The sequence below is a fragment of the Acomys russatus genome, chromosome 19 (genome assembly GCF_903995435.1).
Source record: "Acomys russatus chromosome 19, mAcoRus1.1, whole genome shotgun sequence".
NCBI classification, from domain to species: Eukaryota; Metazoa; Chordata; class Mammalia; order Rodentia; family Muridae; genus Acomys; species Acomys russatus.
Window position 1 is genome coordinate 8,620,557 of NC_067155.1, and position 19,754 is coordinate 8,640,310.

Here is a 19,754-nt window from a genome sequence, read left to right on the forward strand (position 1 = left end):
TAAGCATTCTGCCCTAGGCGCAAAGGAGGGAGGAGCCTCAATCCATGTCAGCTCATCGGCCATTTAGAGTTTGCCAGACAATGTTTTCCCCATCCAGGGTCACAGAGAAAAATTTCTTTAGCTTCATGAGACGCTGAGCCTCTGTTCCAATAACTCGACGCCATCTTTGTGTGCCTCCAAACAACCATTGGACAGAAAACTCATAAATGGGTGCGTGTGGCATGTACCAAAACTTTCCAAGTGGCTGTGGCTAAACCCACCTACATCTGTACACTTCATGATTTACTGACCTCTGTCCCAGCTCCTCCTTTCTGCTGTCAGGAGCTGTTTATGTAGAAACGCAAGCATACACCCATGCACACATACACACACATGCTTGCACACTTGCACACACACACGCGCGCGCGCATTTTATGCTAACATATAATAAATCTTATCTAATTGAAAGAGTGCAATATAAAAGTAGCAATGCAGTCTGGCTTTAAGTGCAAAATTGGAAATAGCCCATCATTACAAAGCAGCTCAACCAGGCATGGTGGCTTGCGCCTGCCATCCCAGGACTGGAAAAGCTGGGACAGGAAGACTGTCACAAGTTAGAGGCTAGCCTGGGCTACATGGTGAGACTCTGCCTCAAAAATAAAATAAAATAAAATAAAATGAAAATTAGGAATATAATACTACTTATTTCATATTACTACTAGGATTGATGAAGTGATATAGTTCACGTAAAGATTTCAGCACCATATTTGATAGGTAGAAAGACACTAACGAACACTCAACTGTATCAGTAATGCAATCAGTAACCTATTGATCATTCCACCCAAAGTACAATGGAGGTAGGAGTCCTCTGGAAAGAAGGAGGAGAAAGAGGAGGAGGAGGAAGAGGAGGAGGAAGAGGAGGAGGAAGAGGAGGAGGAGGAGGAGGAGAAGAAAAAGAAGAAGAAAAAGAGGAGGAGGAGGGGGAGGAGGGGGAGGAGGAAGAAGAAAGAAGAATAAAAGAAGAAGTAGTAGAAGAAGAAGAAGAAAAAGAAGAAGAAAAAGAAGAAGAAAAAGAAGAAGAAGAAAAAGAAGAAGAAGAAGAAAAAGAAGAAGAAAAAGAAGAAGAAAAAGAAGAAGAAAAAGAAGAAGAAAACGACGACTCTTAAAGAAAAGCCTTGGTTTTCCCAACAGAAAATCAAGTACGTAACAGTTCATATCTCATAAGAGTCTGATGAAAATTAGCTCTGCTACTCCACATAAAAAGTTCAGCACCATACTTGATAGGTAGATAGTGATCAACAAATGTTCACAGTTATCAGCGATGTTATTGGCAACTCACTAATTAATAGGAGTCCTGTGGGTGAGGCACTGGCCAATCAGAGCTCTGAAAGTGCTCCAAACATCACAGGCTCCAACACATTCACAAAACTTACAAAATGCTACATTCTGCTATTTAAAAAAAAAAAAAGGCACAAATTCAATGTCATAAAGCTGTGTCCTATTTTCTTAAGGTCATCCCTTGAATGAATTATTGATTGCTAAGATCAGTTCTGAATAGACTCTTTCATGATGTAGGAAATTTAGCTGTCGATGATGCCCACCAAGGACTTGAAATGTTGATGATGTTGGTGGTGAAACTGAAAGATTGTATTTAAAGGTTTCATCTTGATTCCTTGACATTTAAACAGCCATACCTAGTTAGTGGTTTCTGTAGTGTCTGGCAGAGAAAACTCTACCTCAATTCTTTCTCAAATTCAAATGCCCATATGGCTTTTATTTGAGAGAGGCCAGACCGTTCTCCGTTATCAGAAGGCAAGAGAGTCTGTTTAGTTTAGTGCATTGTAGGATGTTTGGCATCATCCTTTGCCTCTGACATAGATGCAGTTGATAGGTGTCTGTTGGGAAAGTAACAACAAATGTCTCTTTATATTGCACAAATGCTCCGAGTGGGGGAAGGGTTAAAAAAAATCAGTCTTCTAGAAAACAACTACTAAGCAATGAGAGAACTGTTCACTTATAAAGTGTCTCTCATCTTGACTTTGTTCCAAAGGACCCATATGTGAATTCTGGCTAACGGTCTTCTATTCATCTTCCGGTTTCTTTTCAGCATGCTTTTTCTGATGAAGCTGCAGAGTAGCCAGCTTTTTAAAGGTTCTCCCACACTGGGCACATGGATCCGGCCTATCTCCGGAGTGGATTTTCAAGTGATTATTCAATGTAGTTTTGTCAGTGAAACCTTTGTCACACTTAGTGCACACGAAAGGCTTCTCCCCAGCGTGCAGCCGCTCGTGCCTCTGGATGCTTGACTTACACCTGAAAGTCTTCCCACATCCCTTGCACCGATACCTGGAGTTCGCCTCGTGTCTCTTCTGGTGCTTGAGAAGGGCTACTTTGCAAGCGAAGACCTTCCCGCACTCTAAGCAGTCCACCCGGACCCCGGGCACATGGGTCTGCTTGTGTTCCGACAGGTAAGTGCTGTTCCGGAAGTGCCTCCCACACTTATCACACTTGTAAGGCTTCACTTTCAAATGGAGCCGCTGATGTTCCGAGAGGTGTGAGTTGACCCGGAAGGATTTCCCACACACCTGACAGCGGTACGGCTTCTCCCCGGTGTGGATCCTCTTGTGCTCCCTCAGGGATGAGCTGCGGCCAAAGCACTTGTTGCACTCTCCGCACTTGTAGGGTTTCTCCCCGGTGTGAATCCGCTGGTGACGAGTCAGCTTCGTGCTCTGCTTGAAGGTTTTCCCGCACTCGTCACACTTGAAGGGTTTCTCCCCGGAGTGGATCCGGCAGTGGTTGTTGAGAGTGGAGCTGCTGTTGAAGGCTTTGCCACACTCCTTACACTTGTAGGGCCTCACCCCTGTGTGAATCCGGTAGTGCGTAAGGAAGTACGACAGGTGCCTGAACGATTTGCCGCACGTGTCACACTTGTGGGGCTTCTCTCCCGTGTGAATTCTCTCGTGCTCCACGAGGTGGAGGGTCTGGTTGAAGGTCTTCCCGCACTCCTTGCATTTAAAGTGGTTCTTACCTTGTCGCGCAGGCTTACGCTTTGGATTTGCGGAGCTGCTGGCGGTCTGTGTTTTTCCTTGAGAAGCTTTTCCCAAAGTCGACTTCTCTGGAGGGGTGCTCCGGGGTGTTGGAGTTGATGATGTTTTACTTGAAGATGTTCCCGGGGTCGCGGATTCGTGCTTCTTGTTGCCAGGAGTGGTTGTTTTGCCTGCTTCTGTAGTCGAGCTTGATCTGCCTTTCTCCTTATTCTGAGACGGTCTGGCATCACTTTTTGAGGTCTTTTCTGCCCTCAAACTCTGAGAACCACCCCCTTTATCTGATTTCTTTGGCTTCTCCTGTGATGTGGTCTTAGAATTGTCTGGCTTCCGGATTTCTGTCTTTGAGTTATTCCCCGTCTTCTTCCCTGAAGGAGATTTAAAGGTTTAAATTAAAAAACAACAAACAAACAAACAAACCCCAATGTGTATATATGTGTGTGACTGCATGTGAGTATATGCATGTGAGTGCAGGTGCTTGTGCTGGCCACAAGAGGGCATCAGATGTCCTGGACCCAGAATTACAGGAGGTTGAGCTGATTGATGTGGGCCTTGGGAAATGATTCCTGGTTCTTGCAAAAACAGCAAACACTCTTAACCACTGAGCCGCTTTTCTAGCTCCATGAAGGAGATTTAGAACTGAAGTGTCTGTTTCACGCATGGTTTTATTCTAGTGAGAAAAAATGTTTACTAATAGTTAACATATGTACAAAATGTATAAAATATAAAATGTTAGTTTGGTGTTCACAAATTGAACATAGTCATGCCTACGGTCCCAAATTAAGATCAAAAGCAGGTAAGCAATCATGTCTACCTCAGCCCTCTCTCATTTTCTTTCTAGTCGTTGTCTTCACGCTCTTGGAACTTATGTAATGAGGGAGGTACAGAGTGCGCTACAGTCTGCACAGTGAATTTAAAGACTACCTTGAGGTCATTGGTTCTCTCTCCTTTCACCACATGGGTTCTAACATCCAACCAAGGCAGGTTGTCAGGCTTGGTGGCAAGTGCCCTTACCTGCTGAGCCATCTCCGTGCCCCAGTGGTTTCTAAAAGTGTAAATTAGTTTTGTCTGCTCTTAGACACCTCAAATGCAGATACAATATGCACCCTTTAGTACCTGGCCTTTTGCGCTGAATGTTATTTGTGCGAGATTCACCCGGGCTGTTTTGTATCACGGTTCTCTCTCATTTGCATTACTTATAATATTTCTTTATATAAATATTCCAAATACACATTTCACTATTTTCTCACTAATTGGCTAGACCTCAGTTTGAGGCACTCTAAATAAAGCGTACATTCCTATCATGTCCGTATCTGGGATGATAGTTTCTGGGTTACTTGTAATATAGTTGTATAATTCAGTACTTCCGCCATCAGTCTGTGGGCATCCTTGATGTCTTATCTCTGTTATTAACTTGATGCCGGTGTCACCCCTGCTTAATACCTAACATGATGGCACTTGAAAGTGGGGACCCTGGGGGGTCATTTATGCCATGTGCATGAACCCTTCATGATTGCGACCACTGTTGGATAAGACTTTTCTAGATCTTTTAGATCCACTTACACTGTGTAGAAACATAAAAAAGGACCTCAAGCCTACACCCCAGAAGAAGGCTTTCTCTAGGGCTCAATCATGCCTGTCCCCCAAACCTGGCCTTCCGGACTTCAAAACTACTAAGGTAAGTTTATGTTCTTTATAAGTCACCTGGACCTTCTTTATTTTTTTTTTTTCCTAGCAGCCAACAAGGCCCCATAATATTCCTAACTCAGATTTCAGTTATTTTAGTGGTCAGGTGTTAGAATCACTGTAAGTCACATTTTTTTTTCTTAAACAAGAAATATAAGGCAGATTAGATAATGAATGTTAAAAAAAAAAAAAAGATGGGAAACTATTATGTTAGAAAAAATAAGGCAAACTTGGGAAGACAAAAATCGCATTTTTTTCTCTAGTATGGAGATCCTATATTTGAATTTTCATGTATATGTGTACATATGTTTAAGAGCAGGTGAGTATAGGTCATGAAACTAGAAAAAGAGGGGAGAAAGACTGCAGGTGAGGGGAGGGAGAAGAGAGGTGATAGGAAACATTTGACTGTACATGCAGAAGGGGGGCTACTGGAAGGACCTTGGGGAAACTGAGTGGGGTAGGACAATTTACAAGAAGAATTATGTCAGAAAGTGTCATAACGAAGCCTGTTAGTTTATATGCAAATTTTAAAACAAATGAAAAGACTGTAATAAGGGGAATAGAAGCTAGACTAAGAAAGAGAATTGGTGGCTTGTTTTGTTTTGTTTTGTTTAGTTTCGAGACAGGAGCTCACTAGGGAGCCCTGGCTCTCCTGGAACTCATTATGTAGACCAGGCTGGCCTCCAGCTCACTGAGATCATCTGTCTGCCTCTGCTTCCTGAGCACTGGGATATTTTTAAAAATTTACATTCATTATTTGAGTGCGGATATATGGGCATGCGTATTCCTCTACACACCTGTGGAAGTCAAAGGACAACTTGTTGATAGCTCTTTCCTTTCACGAAGTTGGTCCCAGGGATTGCATTCAGGTCATCAGTCTTGGAAGCAATCACCTATACCCACCAAGTCATCTCACCATCCCAAGACTGTTATAATCAATGAACACCACTTATTACAACTTGGAATTCGTCTTAAATGCACATATTATCTGAATATGCCGTAGTGTGTCTCTAATCCCAGAACTTAGAAGCCGAGGCAGGAAGATTCCAGAAACAAGTCCGGGCTAGGCTACATAGCAAGATTTGTCTCATCCTCATTTTAGTTGCATATATTATGCTAATAAAAACCAACTGTATGAATTCTTGAGGTTCAGAACATGGTGGGTAATGGTTATGTGATTCAGAAAAGCACTGTTATTTTTCTAAGTCAACAGAGGGTTGTGAATTAGCAATGATATTTTTAAAAAGATTAAGGTCAGATAGGAACCAACCTGTTCAAAAGCAATGCTATTAACATCTTTTTAAACAATGAAGGCACTGAACTGTAGACACAAAGAAGAAAGGGGCTGGGGAGATGGCTCAGTGAGTAAGAGCACTTGATCTACAAGCATGAGGAACTGAGTTCAAATCCCGAGCACCTATTAAAAATCCAGGCATAGCCACATCAATAGGGGTCAGGGCCAGATGGATTTTGAGAATTCACTAGCTGAGCAGCTTAACCAAAAAGATTAGTTTCCGGCTCAGTGAGAGAACCTGTCTTAAGAAAATAAAATAGAGAGAGATGGAGGAAGATACCTCATATCTTGTTCTGGCTTCCACGTGTACAACACACACACACACACACACACACACACACACACACACACACACACTCAAAAATAAAAAGTAAAATGTTCTGAAAAAACAGTGTGGAATCATCATTTGAGGAGCAGAGATCCAGTATAAAAGTCCTAGAGTCAGTCTGTCAATGTCGCCTGCAACCCCAGAGGACCCAGGAGGAGAGAGTGTGGTACTAAAACCGGAGAGTGTAAACATCTCTGGGCCTGGCAGATAGGCAGAGTTTGCTTCAAATAAACCAAGTTCTTCAGCCACCCTGCCCCCTCCCCCACATGATGGAGGACGGTAAGGGTAACTGACGGCGGGCGGTGGTGTTAGCAATGTCCCTCCGACTCACCTGCAGAGGCCTCACTTCGGCTGACTCCTGCCTCACCTTGCCGGAGAAGGTCTCCAGGAACATCGTTTTCTTTGGCAAAAAGGTCAACTCCTTCCTCCAACCTGGTGATCAACTTTGGCTTGAAAATATAATATTCTGTTCCACGGGAGAAGAAAATTAAAATAACAATAACAATAACAATAATAATAATAATAATAATAATAATAACAACAACAACAACAACAGCAAAACCTTTTGCATAGCTCCCAGGAATCCCTTTTCAAGACCAACATTTGCGTAGAAAGGAGAGTGCTAAGAGGTTTTTGTTTGTTTGTTTGTTTGTTTTTGGTTTTTTTTTGTTTTTGTTTTTGTTTTTTTGTTTTTTTTTTTTTACAAATAACAGCCGGCTGGAACTCCTTAGCCTCGACTCGCCCCCACCTCCCTCGCCATGTTAGTCCAAGAATCTGAGTGCACAGCCGTATCAGCCAATGAGCCCGTTCTTGAACCCGTTGATCAGGGTTGCTTTAACTTGGGCTCCTGTGACTTCAGCCAGACCACGCAGTGAAGGTGAGGAATCGGGAGAGAAGGGGCTGGCCGTCCCCAACACATTCCATGGCCCCACCCCACCCCGCCTATGAGGTTAAAACTAAGCTTCTGACTGTGTGCGCGCCGTCGAGGGTGGGGGCGGGGATGGGTTGTGGGCGGGGAGATCGAAAAGCACCAATCTTAAGACGATGCCAATGGCATCCAATTTGCAGCCTCTGAATTCAGTCTTAACGGCCAGAGCTCATCCGTATGGACCACAGCGTCTCAAAATTGAGACCGCCCCCCCCCCCCGCCTCCCGCCGCCGCAGGCTCTCCTGGGGCCAGAACAAAGTGCGAGGAGACCCATCCTTACCCACAGAGATCAGGTTGCCGTAGTTCTCCAACATTACATCCTTGTACAGGTCCTTCTGAGCGGGCTCCAGTAGCTGCCACTCTTTCTGGCTGAAGTACACAGCTACATCTTTGAAGATCACTGGTTCCTATAACACCAAAGTCCCCACTACCGCTCATGCGAGGCCTCCTCCTCGTCTTTCCCTTGGCCCAGGAGAGGAGATGCAAAGAGGTGGGAGGAGTCTGGGCTGTGTTCAGAATTCTACACCGTTGCTGCGGCGGACTTCGAAGATGGCCCTGGTACCTCCTCACTTTGCACTAGGTCCATACCGTTTTGTGTGTGTGTGTGTGTGTGTGTGTGTGTGTATGTGGTGTGTGTGTGTGTGTGTGTGTGTGTGTTTTAATGTGTGTCTGTGCGTGTGTCTGTGTTGTGTGTGTCTGTGTGTTGCGTGTGTCTGTTGTGTGTGTGTGCTTTAATGTATATATGTGTGTGTGTCTGTGTTGTGTGTGTGTGCGTTTTAATGTGTGTGTGTGTTTTATGTCACACGTGTGAAAGTGCTAACAAAGGCCAGAAGAGGATGTCAGATCCCCCTGGAACTGGAGCCATAAGCCAATGTCAGCTAATTATGTGCAGAGAGTGAAATCCAGGTCCTCTGCAAGAGAAGCAACTGGTTTCAACTGCTGGCCTCGGCGTGCTTATTTGTTTTAATTATTAACTTGGCAAGGCTTTAGAATCACCCAGGAAGAGAGTCTCAATGCAGAACCGTCTGGATCAGGTTGATCTGTGGTGGGGAAGGGTGATTTTTAATGGAGTCCGTTAGGATGGGAAGACACACCTTGAATGTGGGCGTACCATTTCATAGTACAAGAGGGGAGAGGTCTAGCTGAGAGCTAAGTCAGCAGGCAGCAGGGGTGCACCCCGCCCTCTGCTCTTGGCTGTGGGTGGGATGTTCCAAATCCCCTGCCTTGGCTTCCCCCACAATAATGGAACTGTGATCCAGAACTGTAAGGCAAGTAAACCCTCCCCCTTCCTTTATCACAGCGATAGAAAGGAAACTAGGGGTGTGTGAGCATGCATCCTCTTCCTGCTCTGAAGCCGGGTTTGGCTAAACGGGATATTGGAAACCTGTGACATAAGCAAAAGCTTTTAAAACATTCAACAATCAGGGGCTAAAGTGACGTCTCCTCGATAAGGAGTGGGAGCTGTAAAGCCCTGTTACACACTTAGCCATCGCTGGCCCTGCATTTTTGTATTTAGAAGGACCAAAAGAAGAGACCTTCTTTTCCTACACCCCTCTTCCTTTGGTTCAGATTGTGGACTGCACTGGGGCGACCCCTCCTCAGCTTTCCTAGGGAAAAACAAGATCAAACATCCCCTGATTGGGCCAGCCCCGCCCCGCCCCCCTTTCCCCTGAATGCTCACACACAGACTAACACATAAGGGCAGAAGCACCATTTCTCCTCAAACGTCTCCCGATTGGCCACGGCCAAATGTACGTCCTTCGAGAGCACATGGTGCAGAGCAGGGAGAAGAGGCCTGGACACGGCCTAGGGGTGGCATCCCAGTGTGGCGTGATGGGTACCAGGAGAACATCACGCCCGGGAGACCTCTCCACATTGCTGGAAAGAGTAGATGACAGTCGGAGCTCCGGTGATGAGGAGGAGACAGAGGAGGCAGAGCAGAGCAGAGCAGAGCAGGTCACTCAGGGGGGTGAACACCGAAGGGAGACAGCTTCAAGAGGAAAGAACACAGGAGAGAGAGAAGGTTTTTTTTTTTTTTTTTTTTTTTAGCACTGTGTTAAGTGAGCACCATACAGTTCTGGGAGAGGGGGGACCCAGTTCCGAATCAAGGCGTGAAGTCCTTTGACCACCAGAGAGCTGGGGTGAGGGGTGCGGGGTGCGGGGCTGGGGTCCGCGGGTGAGCGACTTCCCATGCCTCTGTTTCCACATCTGTGAAACAGGAAGATTGACTGACAAGTGCAGGTTCAGTCTCCAGCATGGAAAACAGCCTTAGGAAACACACACTGGAGTGTTGAGAGGCGCCCCAGTGCGTGCACTCTGCGCTCGATGGCTTTGGAAGTAAGTATGCAGATGGCGGGGAAAGAGGAGAGAAATGTCAGTGAATTCCAGGCGTTGGGTGACCTTTGTGCAGTTCTTACAACTACCGTGTGAGGCTTTACATTATTATTTCTGTGTACGCGTATGTGTGTGTGGTGTGTACGTGCGTTTGTGTGTCTGTGTAGTATGTCTCCGTGGTGTATACATACGGTGGATACGTAAAGGTGGTGTACATATGTGTAGGTATGTAGACCTGTGTAGTGTGTGTGTATGTATGCACAGTGGCTGTGTGTGTGTATGTGTATAGTGAGTGCTCGTATGTGTTTATGTACGTGTCCACTGTGTAAGTGTATGTATATGTGTGAGTATAGTCGGCATATGTGTATGTATGTGTTTGTGTGTCTGTGAGTGTGTAGTGTGTATATTCATGTATGCATGTGCGGTGTGTGTATATATATGTATTTGGGTATGTGCATGTGTATGTGCATATGTGTGTAGGTGGGTATATGTACAGCGTTTGTGTGTATGTGTGCACTGTGTATGTGTATACGTGTGTAATCTCCGTGTGTGTGGTGTCTGTGTATATGTATGCATATAGTGGGTATGTATCTGTGACTGTATACGTGTGTAGTGTGTATGTGTGTATGTATGGTGTGTATGTGTGCGTGGACATATATGTGGGTGTATATATGTGAGTGTATATATATGTGGGCGGGTATACGTACGTATGTATATGTGTATGCGTGTACATGTGTGTTTGTCTCTGTATGTGCATTGTGCACGCGTGTTGTTGTTGCTGCTGCTAGTGAGAAAGACGGTCCAGTCCTCCAGTTGCTGAGCGGAAGCCCATGCGAGCCTCCAGGTACTTCAGACTTGCCGATGGCTGCCCATCTCTCCCCATCTCTCCTCGGGAGCTCTCATTTGCCACAGTGCCCCTCCAGGATTCTGTCCCAGCAGTTTAAGCAACCCCGAGGTCAACGCACGTCTCCGGACCAGTTCTCACTGGTCAGGACTGAGTCCCATGCCCGGCCTTGAATCAATCACTATGGCCCTGAGCAAGCCTGGAAGTGGGGTGAGATTAGGACCAACCTCTCCCTATATCACCCCATCCAAGGCCCAGGGGGGGGGGACACGGTACAAGAGGGAGGTGGAAAGAATTTAAGAGCTGAAGAGTGGAGAGGAGAGCTGTGAAATGCTGTCTTCTGCACATGACATGGCCGTTGCACTCATGAACACACAGCAGCTGTGGGTACCTGCGCAAGAGTAGGCCCATCAACATCCCATAATTATAGAGGGGAGAGGGGATCATGAGGCCCCATCTGTCTCCTAGGAGCTATTCGTGGTTAATGTTTGCCAGGGGATGGGGGGGGGGGATGTCATTTTCTTCAGTGGTGTGACCACTGCTAAATATCCCGTGCGCCAGTAAATAACCCCACACCCACGCTAATACAAACAATCCTGATTACATTCATGGGCCAAAAAAAAAAAAAAAAAAAAAGAAAGAAAGAAAGAAAGACAAAAATAGAAAGGAGGAGAGTTCTGATGGGGTGGGGTGGGGCGTGGGAATGGGAGATGGGCAAGAGAAGACAGTGGGTGTGGGCATACGGATAGGCTCCCGATACACTGTATACATGTGTGAAATTGCCAAGGAAAATAACACTGAATTAAATGAGTGGATAACATAACTAAAGTCATTCACTTAAAAGAATTTACAGAGAATATCTGCTTTATCCAAAGTGGTCGGAAGACAAGATGTTCCTCGAAGAGGGGGAAAAAAAAAAAAGGCAAGGCCCGCACAAGAAGGAGGTGCGGGACTCCAGGTGGACTGCACCTCAGAAGAGCCATTCGCTAATCTCTTCTTTCGTCCACGCGCTCACTCACTGTCCACTCACTCACTCTGCCCCGTGCATAGAAAAGTGCTTGTTAAAATCCGGAGCAGACTGCTGCTCGGGGCGGGCGTGAGGTCTGCCTGCAGCGACCTCTCTCTTCCCTACAGAGGGAGAGCCTGTCCGTGAACGTCAAAGCAAGCTCCCAGAATGTCTCCAGGTGCCCCCCCCGCCCGAATTCCAGAAGGGTGGCAAGCATCATTCTCATTCGCCGGAGGGAGGCCACAGAGCTCGGGCTGCCAGGGCTCTATGACATTCCGGCAGCCCCCCTCCCCGATTCCTTCTGCAGAACTCACTTCTCCTCCCCTGCTACCTGGATGCGGGACTCACAATGGAAAACTTCCTTCTCCCTCCGGGGACCTAAGATGAGGGGCATCCCCTTCCCTGCTCTGCCTCTTGGGTGTGCTGTGCTGCTTGCTATCTGTCTATCCTACTTGTTACCCACATAGGGCAATCTGCTTTACGATCCCCCTTTGAAAACGCACCCCCCCAACCTCCCGGGAAGACGGTTCAGTCTCTACTACTCAGCGCATCTATTTCTGGCCACAGGGGATATGTCAGCCAGTCAACAGGAGACAAGGTCCCTGTCCACGCAGATAGAGAAGAGCAGATGGGTGATGAGGGAGAGAAAAATATAGCATGTGGCCAGAGGGTGATGGCTGCTATAAAGAAAACAAAGCAAGGGCTGGGGAGATGACTTAGCGATAAGGCGTACTCGCTGCTCTTGCAGAGGACCAGAGCTCAGTTCCCAACACTCGTGCCTGGCAGCTCACAACCACCTGTGACTCAAGCTCTGCGGGGAGTGGCACCGTCTTCTGGCTTCCAAGGCACGGCATTCAAATACACATATATGCACACATACACATAACTAAATAAAATCAATCTCAAGGAAAGAGAAGGGGGGAAAGAACCCTGTGAGGTTGGTGTCATCCTACCTGAGATGGGAATTAGGAAAGGGGGAGAGGGGGAACTGCGTTTCTTAGAAAAATGGCCCCCCCATGGGGTGGTCCTTTGGAGGTAGAATGCGTGTACCCACAAGCAGAAGGCTGGGCGTGTCCTTCCTTCTCCAGACCGAGCTGATTTCTAGTCAGAGGGAGAAACTAACAGCTTACCTTGTACCAGGTTGGCAGCGAAGTGGTCGGGAGTCTTCGCTTCTTTTCGGAGAGCTGTTTTGGTGTCTGATCAGGATTTGGGGAGGGTGAGGCTAGCGGAAGGAGGAAGGAGTCCATGAGGTCCTTCTGACTTTTATGAGTAGGAAAACCCACTCATAGTAAACGCTCACTCGGTGAGGGGCGCAATCGACAAATGCCACCATGTACTGCGCACTACGCTACACTCCCAGGGCAGGTACTTGATTGTTCCGAGCAACTCTAGCAAAAATGAACCAACCCCTGAGTGGGAAAGTATGCATAGGTAGATAGTAACGGAGACACAAGTAATTGAGTATTAACGTAGCCCTTTCTGGATAGCTCAAGAAACTGGAGAGACGGTTCAGGTCTCTGAAGAAGAAGTAATAATACTTTTTTTTTTTTTCCTTTTGAGACAGGGTTTCTCTGTGTTAGCCTTGGCTGTCCTGGATTCACTTTGTAGACCAGGCTGGCCTCAAACTCACAGCGATCCTCCTGCCTCTGCCTCCCGAGTGCTGGGATCAAATGCCTGGGCCACCACCTCCTGGCTGGTAATAGTACTTTTAGTTGTGACATCTCTGTACATTAGATAGCATTGTGCCAGGCTTAGCAGGTAAAAAGGCATCTGCTGCTAAGCATGCGTACCTGAGCTTGAGCCTTGGGACTCACATAGTGAAATGACAGAACTGAACTCAAAAATGTCGCCCTCTGACCACCACCAAACATATATACACGGTGGGGATGGATACCCAAGAAACTGTAATTAACAATTTTAAGAAACTTTGTACCTCTTGATCCCAACATTTGACTCTGAACATGGTCTGCCAGTTCAGAGAAGCGCTGGAGAATTTACCCATGAAACACCCACTCATCTAAAGCTATAACTTCTCTTGGTCATGGTGTTGTTGTTGTTTTTGTTTTTTTGTTTTGTTTTGTTTTGTTTTTCACAGCAATAGATGAATAACCAAAACAGTACCTGAAGAGGACGCTGAAAGCCAATATTTGGGGGGGGTGGGCGGACGGGCATCTCAAGTCTAAACTCTTGCCATCAGTCAGGCCTAGGAGTTCCCCACTGGACAAACCTATGTTTTCCTAAACCATGCATCTCTTACCTTCATTAACTGGGGTTTTAGTCTTTGCCTCTGCCTTCCTCTTTGTCTTCATGGCGAGAGCATTGAAGTATTGTGTGAAATATAGGCCGGACTACCAGATGAGGCTTATTGGAGCCAGACGGCCCGGGTTTAAATTTCTAGCTCTGCAGCTCGGTGGCCTCACGCAGGGGGTGTTGTGTCTTTAGGCTCCATGATCCTAATAGGAAAGCAGTGTCAGCAGAGCCTCTCTCGTAGGAGGCCAATGGGATGACCGCTGTAGAGTGTCCCGTATCTGCCACACTTGGCAAGGGTAGAGCCATGGGCTGTGGGATCTGGAGCTCAAGCAGGATCCAACTTCTTTTTAAAAGCATCTTTTTATTGACTTTTTGTTGTTGTTGTTGTTGGTTGGTTTGTTTGTTTTTGAGACAGGGTTTCTCTGTGTAGTAGCCCTGGCTGTCCTGGATCTCGCTCTGTAGACTAGGCTGGCCTCAAACTTACAGAGATCCGCCTGCCACTGCCTCCCAAGTGCTGGGAGCTTAATTTTACTTATTTTACATCCCAACTGTAGTTTCCACTCCCTCCTCTCCTCTCCAATCCCCCCCGACACACACACACACACACGTGCTCCTCCCTCCATCCATTCCTCCCCCTTTTTTCTTCAGAAAAGGACTGGCCATGATAGCTATCAGCCAGCTGTGGCACACCAAGTTACGGTAAGACAAGGCACCTCTCTTCAATTAAGACTGGACAAGGCAACCCAGTAAAGGGTAAAGGGTCCTAAAGGCAGGCAACAGAGTCAGAGAGAGCGTCTGCTCCGACCTTAAGGAGTCCCACAAGAAGATCAATGAAGTGATGCTTAACATCTCTTTTTTTTTTTTTTTTTTTTTTTTTTTCAGGGAATAGGGTGAAAGGGGGAGGTGGGAGGAACAGGAGGATACAAGTGATGGGATAACAATTGAATTGCAATCTGAATAAATTAATTAAAATTTTTTTAAAAAAAGGAAAAAAGTCTCTTTTTTTCAATGGGGTACCACAGCACTCATGTGGAGTCAGTGTTCCCTTTCTCCTCATGCAGGGTCCTTTTTAAAGAAAAGGTGGAAGGGGACTGGTGAGATGGCTTGATTCTGCCAAGTGCTCCTTCAGGTCTCAAAAACAATGAGCTTTGTATCCAAGCAGTGTCCGTCCTTTTCTTAATTTCCTAATATCTCTCTCTCTCTCTCTCTCTCTCTCTCTCTCTCTCTCTGTTTCTCTCTCCCCCCCCCACCTCACCCCCGTGTGCGTGCCTGTGTGTGTGTGTGTGTGTGTGTGTGTGTGTGTCTCAGTCTCTGTCTTTGTCTGTCTGTCTGTCTTTCCCTCTCTCTCTGTGTATGTGTGTGCATGTGTGTGTATGTGTGTGCGTGTGCGTGCCTGTGTGTGTGTGTGTCTCAGTCATTCTCTGTCTGTCTGTTTCTCTATCTCTGTTTCTCTCCCCCACCACGTGCGTGCCTGTGTGTGTGTATGTGTCAGTCTCTGTCTTTGTCTGTTTTTCTCTCTCTCTCTCTCTCTCTGTGTGTGTGTGTGTGTGTGTGTGTATGTGTGTCTCAGTCTCTATCTTTGTCTATCTGTCTGTCTGTCTGTCTGTCTCTCTCTGTGTGTATGTGTGTGTGTGCGTGCACGCGCGTGCATGTGTGTGTGTGTGTTCATGTGCATGCATTACCCACCGAGGGTGCTGGATCCCCTGGAGCTGGAGTTACAGGCATTTGTGATGCTCCTATCTGTGGGTACAGGGAAAGATCCTCTGCAAGAGAAGAAAGAACTCTTAACTGCCAGACCATCTCTCTCAGCCCCCAACCTCTCTATTTTCTGCTAATAAAAAAATTCTCCCTTTGCCTCAGCCTTGAACATGCCCATAATTTACCTCAGCAGATCACATTCTCAAAGAAATACCATCGCTCCTTAGGGGTTTTCTCTCAGGTTGCTTCTGAGATTGATCATTATGAAAGTCGAGGGCTGAGGGGAGATCTTGGCTGTAAATCACACCCTCCCTCCAGTGCCTGGAAAGCAGCCAGAGCTCAGGACAGCTCTTAGGGAGACCCCAGATTCCCATGATGTTTAAATCCCGTTCTCAAGTGAGGAATTTGAAAGCCCAGGTCCACATCCCAGCTCTGTCCCCGGCCATGCCCAGACCCACGTAGGGATTTTAAGTACGACATGTTGGGTTAACGCTATCAAGAGAGGAGAAACTTAATCTGACCTCAGCATTTAAGATGGAGCCTCCAGGAAAATGATTGGATTTTAGTGGAGCCCCCATCGTGCGATCCCCTCTACTTTTTTTGGATAATATTTATTTATTTTGTTGGGAGGCGGGTGTGGGTGCTGCCATTGGACGTGAATACGGGTCAGAGGACAATTTGCAGGAGCTGGTTCTCTCCTGTCACCATGTGGGTGTCAGGGGACTGAATTCATCTCACCAGCACCTTTACTCTCTGAGCCATCTTGCTAGCTCCTGCAAGGAGAGGGAGAGAGCACACACACACACACACATACACACAGACACACATATACACACACGTTCCCACCAGGAGGCAACGCAGCTAAGCAGGACCTCACTGAGTACCTGATTTTATATATATATATATATATATTTTTTAAGACTTTTTAGACTGGAAACTTTTGAATTAAGTGCTTGGCTATTTATAGAGTATCCCCTCATAAGAGGTGGGGTGGTTTTTTTTTTTTGTTTGTTTTTTTTTTTGCTTGTATGTGTGAGCATGCATGTGTACATGGTGTGTGTGTGTGGGGGGGTGAGCAAGGAGGGATTGTGTGCTTATATGTGTATATGGAGCCCCAAAGTTGACATCAGGCATCTTCCTTGATTCTTCTCCACCTTATATGTCGAAGCTGGGCCCTTCAGTAAACCCTTGTCAGGCTAGCTGGTTTAATCCAGGGACGTTGTCTCTTCTGCTCAGGCACTGAGATGACAGGTAGGCCACCACCCCTCAGGCCACCCCTCACCCCCACCGCCAACCTGGCTTTTATGTGGCTTCAAAGAAGCCTGAATTCTAATCCTCAGGTTTACAGCAAGTGATTTACCTGCTTGGCTAATTTCCCCCATAACTCTCTGACCACCCACTCCTCCCAAACACACACTTGCATGCACTCACTAACTTTTTTTTTTTTTTTTTTTTTTCTTTAAGGCAAAATCTCATGTATGCCAGCTTGGCCTTGAATTAGATATGTAGCCAAGGACAACCTTGAATTTCTGGCTCTCTTACCTTCACCACCCCTCGAGCTGGGAATACAAGCATGCTCCACCGTGGGGGGGGGCATCCCACCCCACCCCCGTTTATTCCAGCACTTCCTGGACGCTAGGCAAGCACTCTCCCGCTGAGTTACATCCCAGCTCCGTATGTGACAAGGGTATAAAAAAAATTTATGCACCTGGACCTTGAGCCAATGACCGTTCTTCCTGAGTCGCACAGACACTGAAATGGGGGTATTATACAATTCTTTCACTGGACTTCTGTGATGACAGCTGGCCCCTGTGTGCCCCTCAACACATGGCACACAGAGAAGCCAGCGTTGTAGTAACAAGGATGGCCAATAAAACGACTGTCCTGTGAGCTCCCAGTCTCCCCAGTATTGCCGCAAGCCCGAGGACACAGGGCAGGAGCTGTGTACTGAAGTCCGTTTTTCTCAGCTGGCCATTCTTAGCTGGGAGACCTTAGGGACTAGGTTGCCAGATTTATATATATATAAATATATATATATATATATATATATATATATATATATATATATATATTAGTATAAATAACTTTCAAATAGTCAAAGAATAATTTTCAATTATAGAAACATCTCAAATATTACTTGGCATACGCCTATCCCCCGCCAATAAAACAAAACAATAGTGTGTGAGGGGGTGCAGGGGCGGGTGTCACATGTGTGTGCATGTGCATATAGAAGCCAGAGTTCTGCCTCAGGTGTCATTACCCAGGAGCCAACCTGCCTTGTTTTTTTGAAATAGAGTCTCTTACTGCAATCTAGGACCCACTTATTGATCCAGAGCCTCCCAGTCCTCCTCCCCAGTGTTGGGATTACATGCCTGGTGTTTTATGTGCTTAGAACTCAGCTTCTCATACTCGCATGACCTCAGTGAAGTATTTTCTAAATGTATTTAATAACTGGCTTTGATATATATCCCATGTGATACGTGATAATTACTAAAAACATTATTTAAAATCAAATTTAAATGGGTGTCCTGCATTTTAACTGATAGTTTGAATACTAGGCTGGCCATTCAGCTTTTTTCTATATTTTTTCACTCAAAGACAAAACAAATGGACAAGCCAAAACAAAACAACAACAACAACAACAACAACAAAAAATCACAAGAAGAAAAATAGAATAAGGAGATCAGGGAGATAGCGCTGATAGGGTAAAAATCGCTTGCCACGTAAAGCCTAATAACCTGGGCTTGGATCCCACAAGGCAGGTTAAAAAGGTCAGCCCCAGGTAGTTCCAGCCTGTTTTCGTAGCATTCTGAGAGTGAGACGAAAGACAGAGTCAGGGAGGCCCCCAAGAAGGCCACCAGCCAGCAAGCCTAGCACACACAGTGCATCGGAGCAAAATAAACTGTCTCAAAAACAAGGCGGAAAGTGAAGACAACAGCTGAGGGGTCCTCTTCCAACCTCTGCGTGAGTGCCACAGAAGGTGCAGGCTATGACATGCACACTCGTGCACAAGTGTACATGTGGGCATGCGTGCACACACATAAACATGCAAATAAAAATTTTTTTAAATAATTAAATATAAGGATTCGAAGACTGGGCAGACGGCTCTGTGGTTCGGTGCTCTTTCAGACGTCCTGAGTTTGGTTGGTTCCCAGCATCCACACAGAATGGCTCCCAACTTCCCGCTAACTCCAGTTCTAGGGGGATCCAACACGCGTGAACGCTTGCACTCATATATGCACAGACCTCCCCCTCACTCACATATACACATAATTTTAAACTCTTTTTTTTTTTTTTAAGCGTTTTAAAATACCAAGATCTAATGCTTCCCGAACGTCAAGTAATGACTGAACAGTGCCCAGGACGAGGTATAGGCTTCTTGTGCCCCGGTTCCAACTTTAGTGCTATTTAGAGCCTCGGGGCTTCAGCTTTTCCTACACCAGTCCCTATCATTAAGGTCTTCAACGGGTCTATACATGGCTACACTCTTCCCCCAGCACCGTTTCACTGTGATTGCAGCCTCCTGGAAGAAGGAAACCGCTGTTGAGGAAGATCTGTGTGCGGCGGGGTCTCACGCCTCTGCCCGGAAGAAGAATCCTAAGGGCTCGGTACCCTTTGACCCGTGGTTAGGCAACAGGGGTTAGGCGCTGGCAGACATGCCAGACACACAATGTGGCGATCCCCTTTATAGACTGCCGTGTGCTTTGCTACTCACAAAGACATAACTTTGTTGTTTTGACAGTGACGTGCTTTCGAGACTTCATTTGCCACCGCACACGAGTGGGGTTGCCCTCAGCCACCATGGGTTAGGGAGAGGTTCAGGGGCCCCTAATCCATCCCTGCTGAACTACTGGCAACTGAAACAGTCCTTGCCTTCGGTTGTGTACCAAACGGTGACTACACCAGGCTCCAGTAAATTCTTTCAAACCTGCAGCTACCATAGACACCCCTGGTTAAAAACCAGTTGGTCACAAAACAAAAGGGCATAAATGTGGGAAAGGGGTCTGTTATAGGGTGGGGATGGTGGGTGCCGGGGTGGGAGCCACGTAAGAAGGTGGGAAGTGAGAGGGAACAAATGCACTATATACATATTGCCAAAGGATAAATACAGCCACTAACGATAGTAGTAACAATAATAATGGATTTGGCAAACACCCTGTGCTTTGCAGGCTGTTTTAAAAGACACCGAGACCCATGGCAGTTTATTCTCACATATACATGCTGATAATAGCTTCAAACATAGGGAAAAAGCAAACCAGATTTTTAAGCGTCAGGAACACATTTTCAGAGAAAGACTGAGGACACCTTAGCACAAGGGTCCAAAGCCATCTGCACAGCTTTATACCAAGAAAACTGAGGAATC

The 19,754-nt window shown here is 46.3% G+C and overlaps 1 protein-coding gene across 1 annotated transcript; it reads right to left on the reverse strand.

Annotated features, from left to right (window-relative positions):
• Positions 1–1,894: 1,894 nt before the first annotated feature.
• LOC127203536 (zinc finger protein 883-like) lies at positions 1,895–13,803 on the reverse strand. The gene is made up of 5 exons (XM_051162361.1): positions 13,701–13,803; positions 12,574–12,665; positions 7,540–7,666; positions 6,663–6,797; positions 1,895–3,391 (listed from the first exon to the last, which is right to left on the reverse strand). Exons 1-5 carry the CDS (start codon positions 13,750–13,752, stop codon positions 2,061–2,063), a joined length of 1,737 nt encoding a protein of 578 aa, XP_051018318.1. The 5' UTR covers positions 13,753–13,803; the 3' UTR covers positions 1,895–2,060.
• Between the last annotated feature and the right edge of the window lie 5,951 nt (positions 13,804–19,754).

Excerpts from the sequence above, each read along its gene's own strand:
- LOC127203536 (XM_051162361.1), bottom strand. The coding sequence starts at position 13,752 with ATGAAGACAAAGAGGAAGGCAGAGGCAAAGACTAAAACCCCAGTTAAT. Across the intron at positions 7,667-12,573 it reads CGCTGCCAACCTGGTACAAG|GAACCAGTGATCTTCAAAGA; the intron begins GTAAGCTGTTAG and ends TTGGTGTTATAG. Across the intron at positions 3,392-6,662 it reads CCGAAGTGAGGCCTCTGCAG|GGAAGAAGACGGGGAATAAC; the intron begins GTGAGTCGGAGG and ends AATCTCCTTCAG.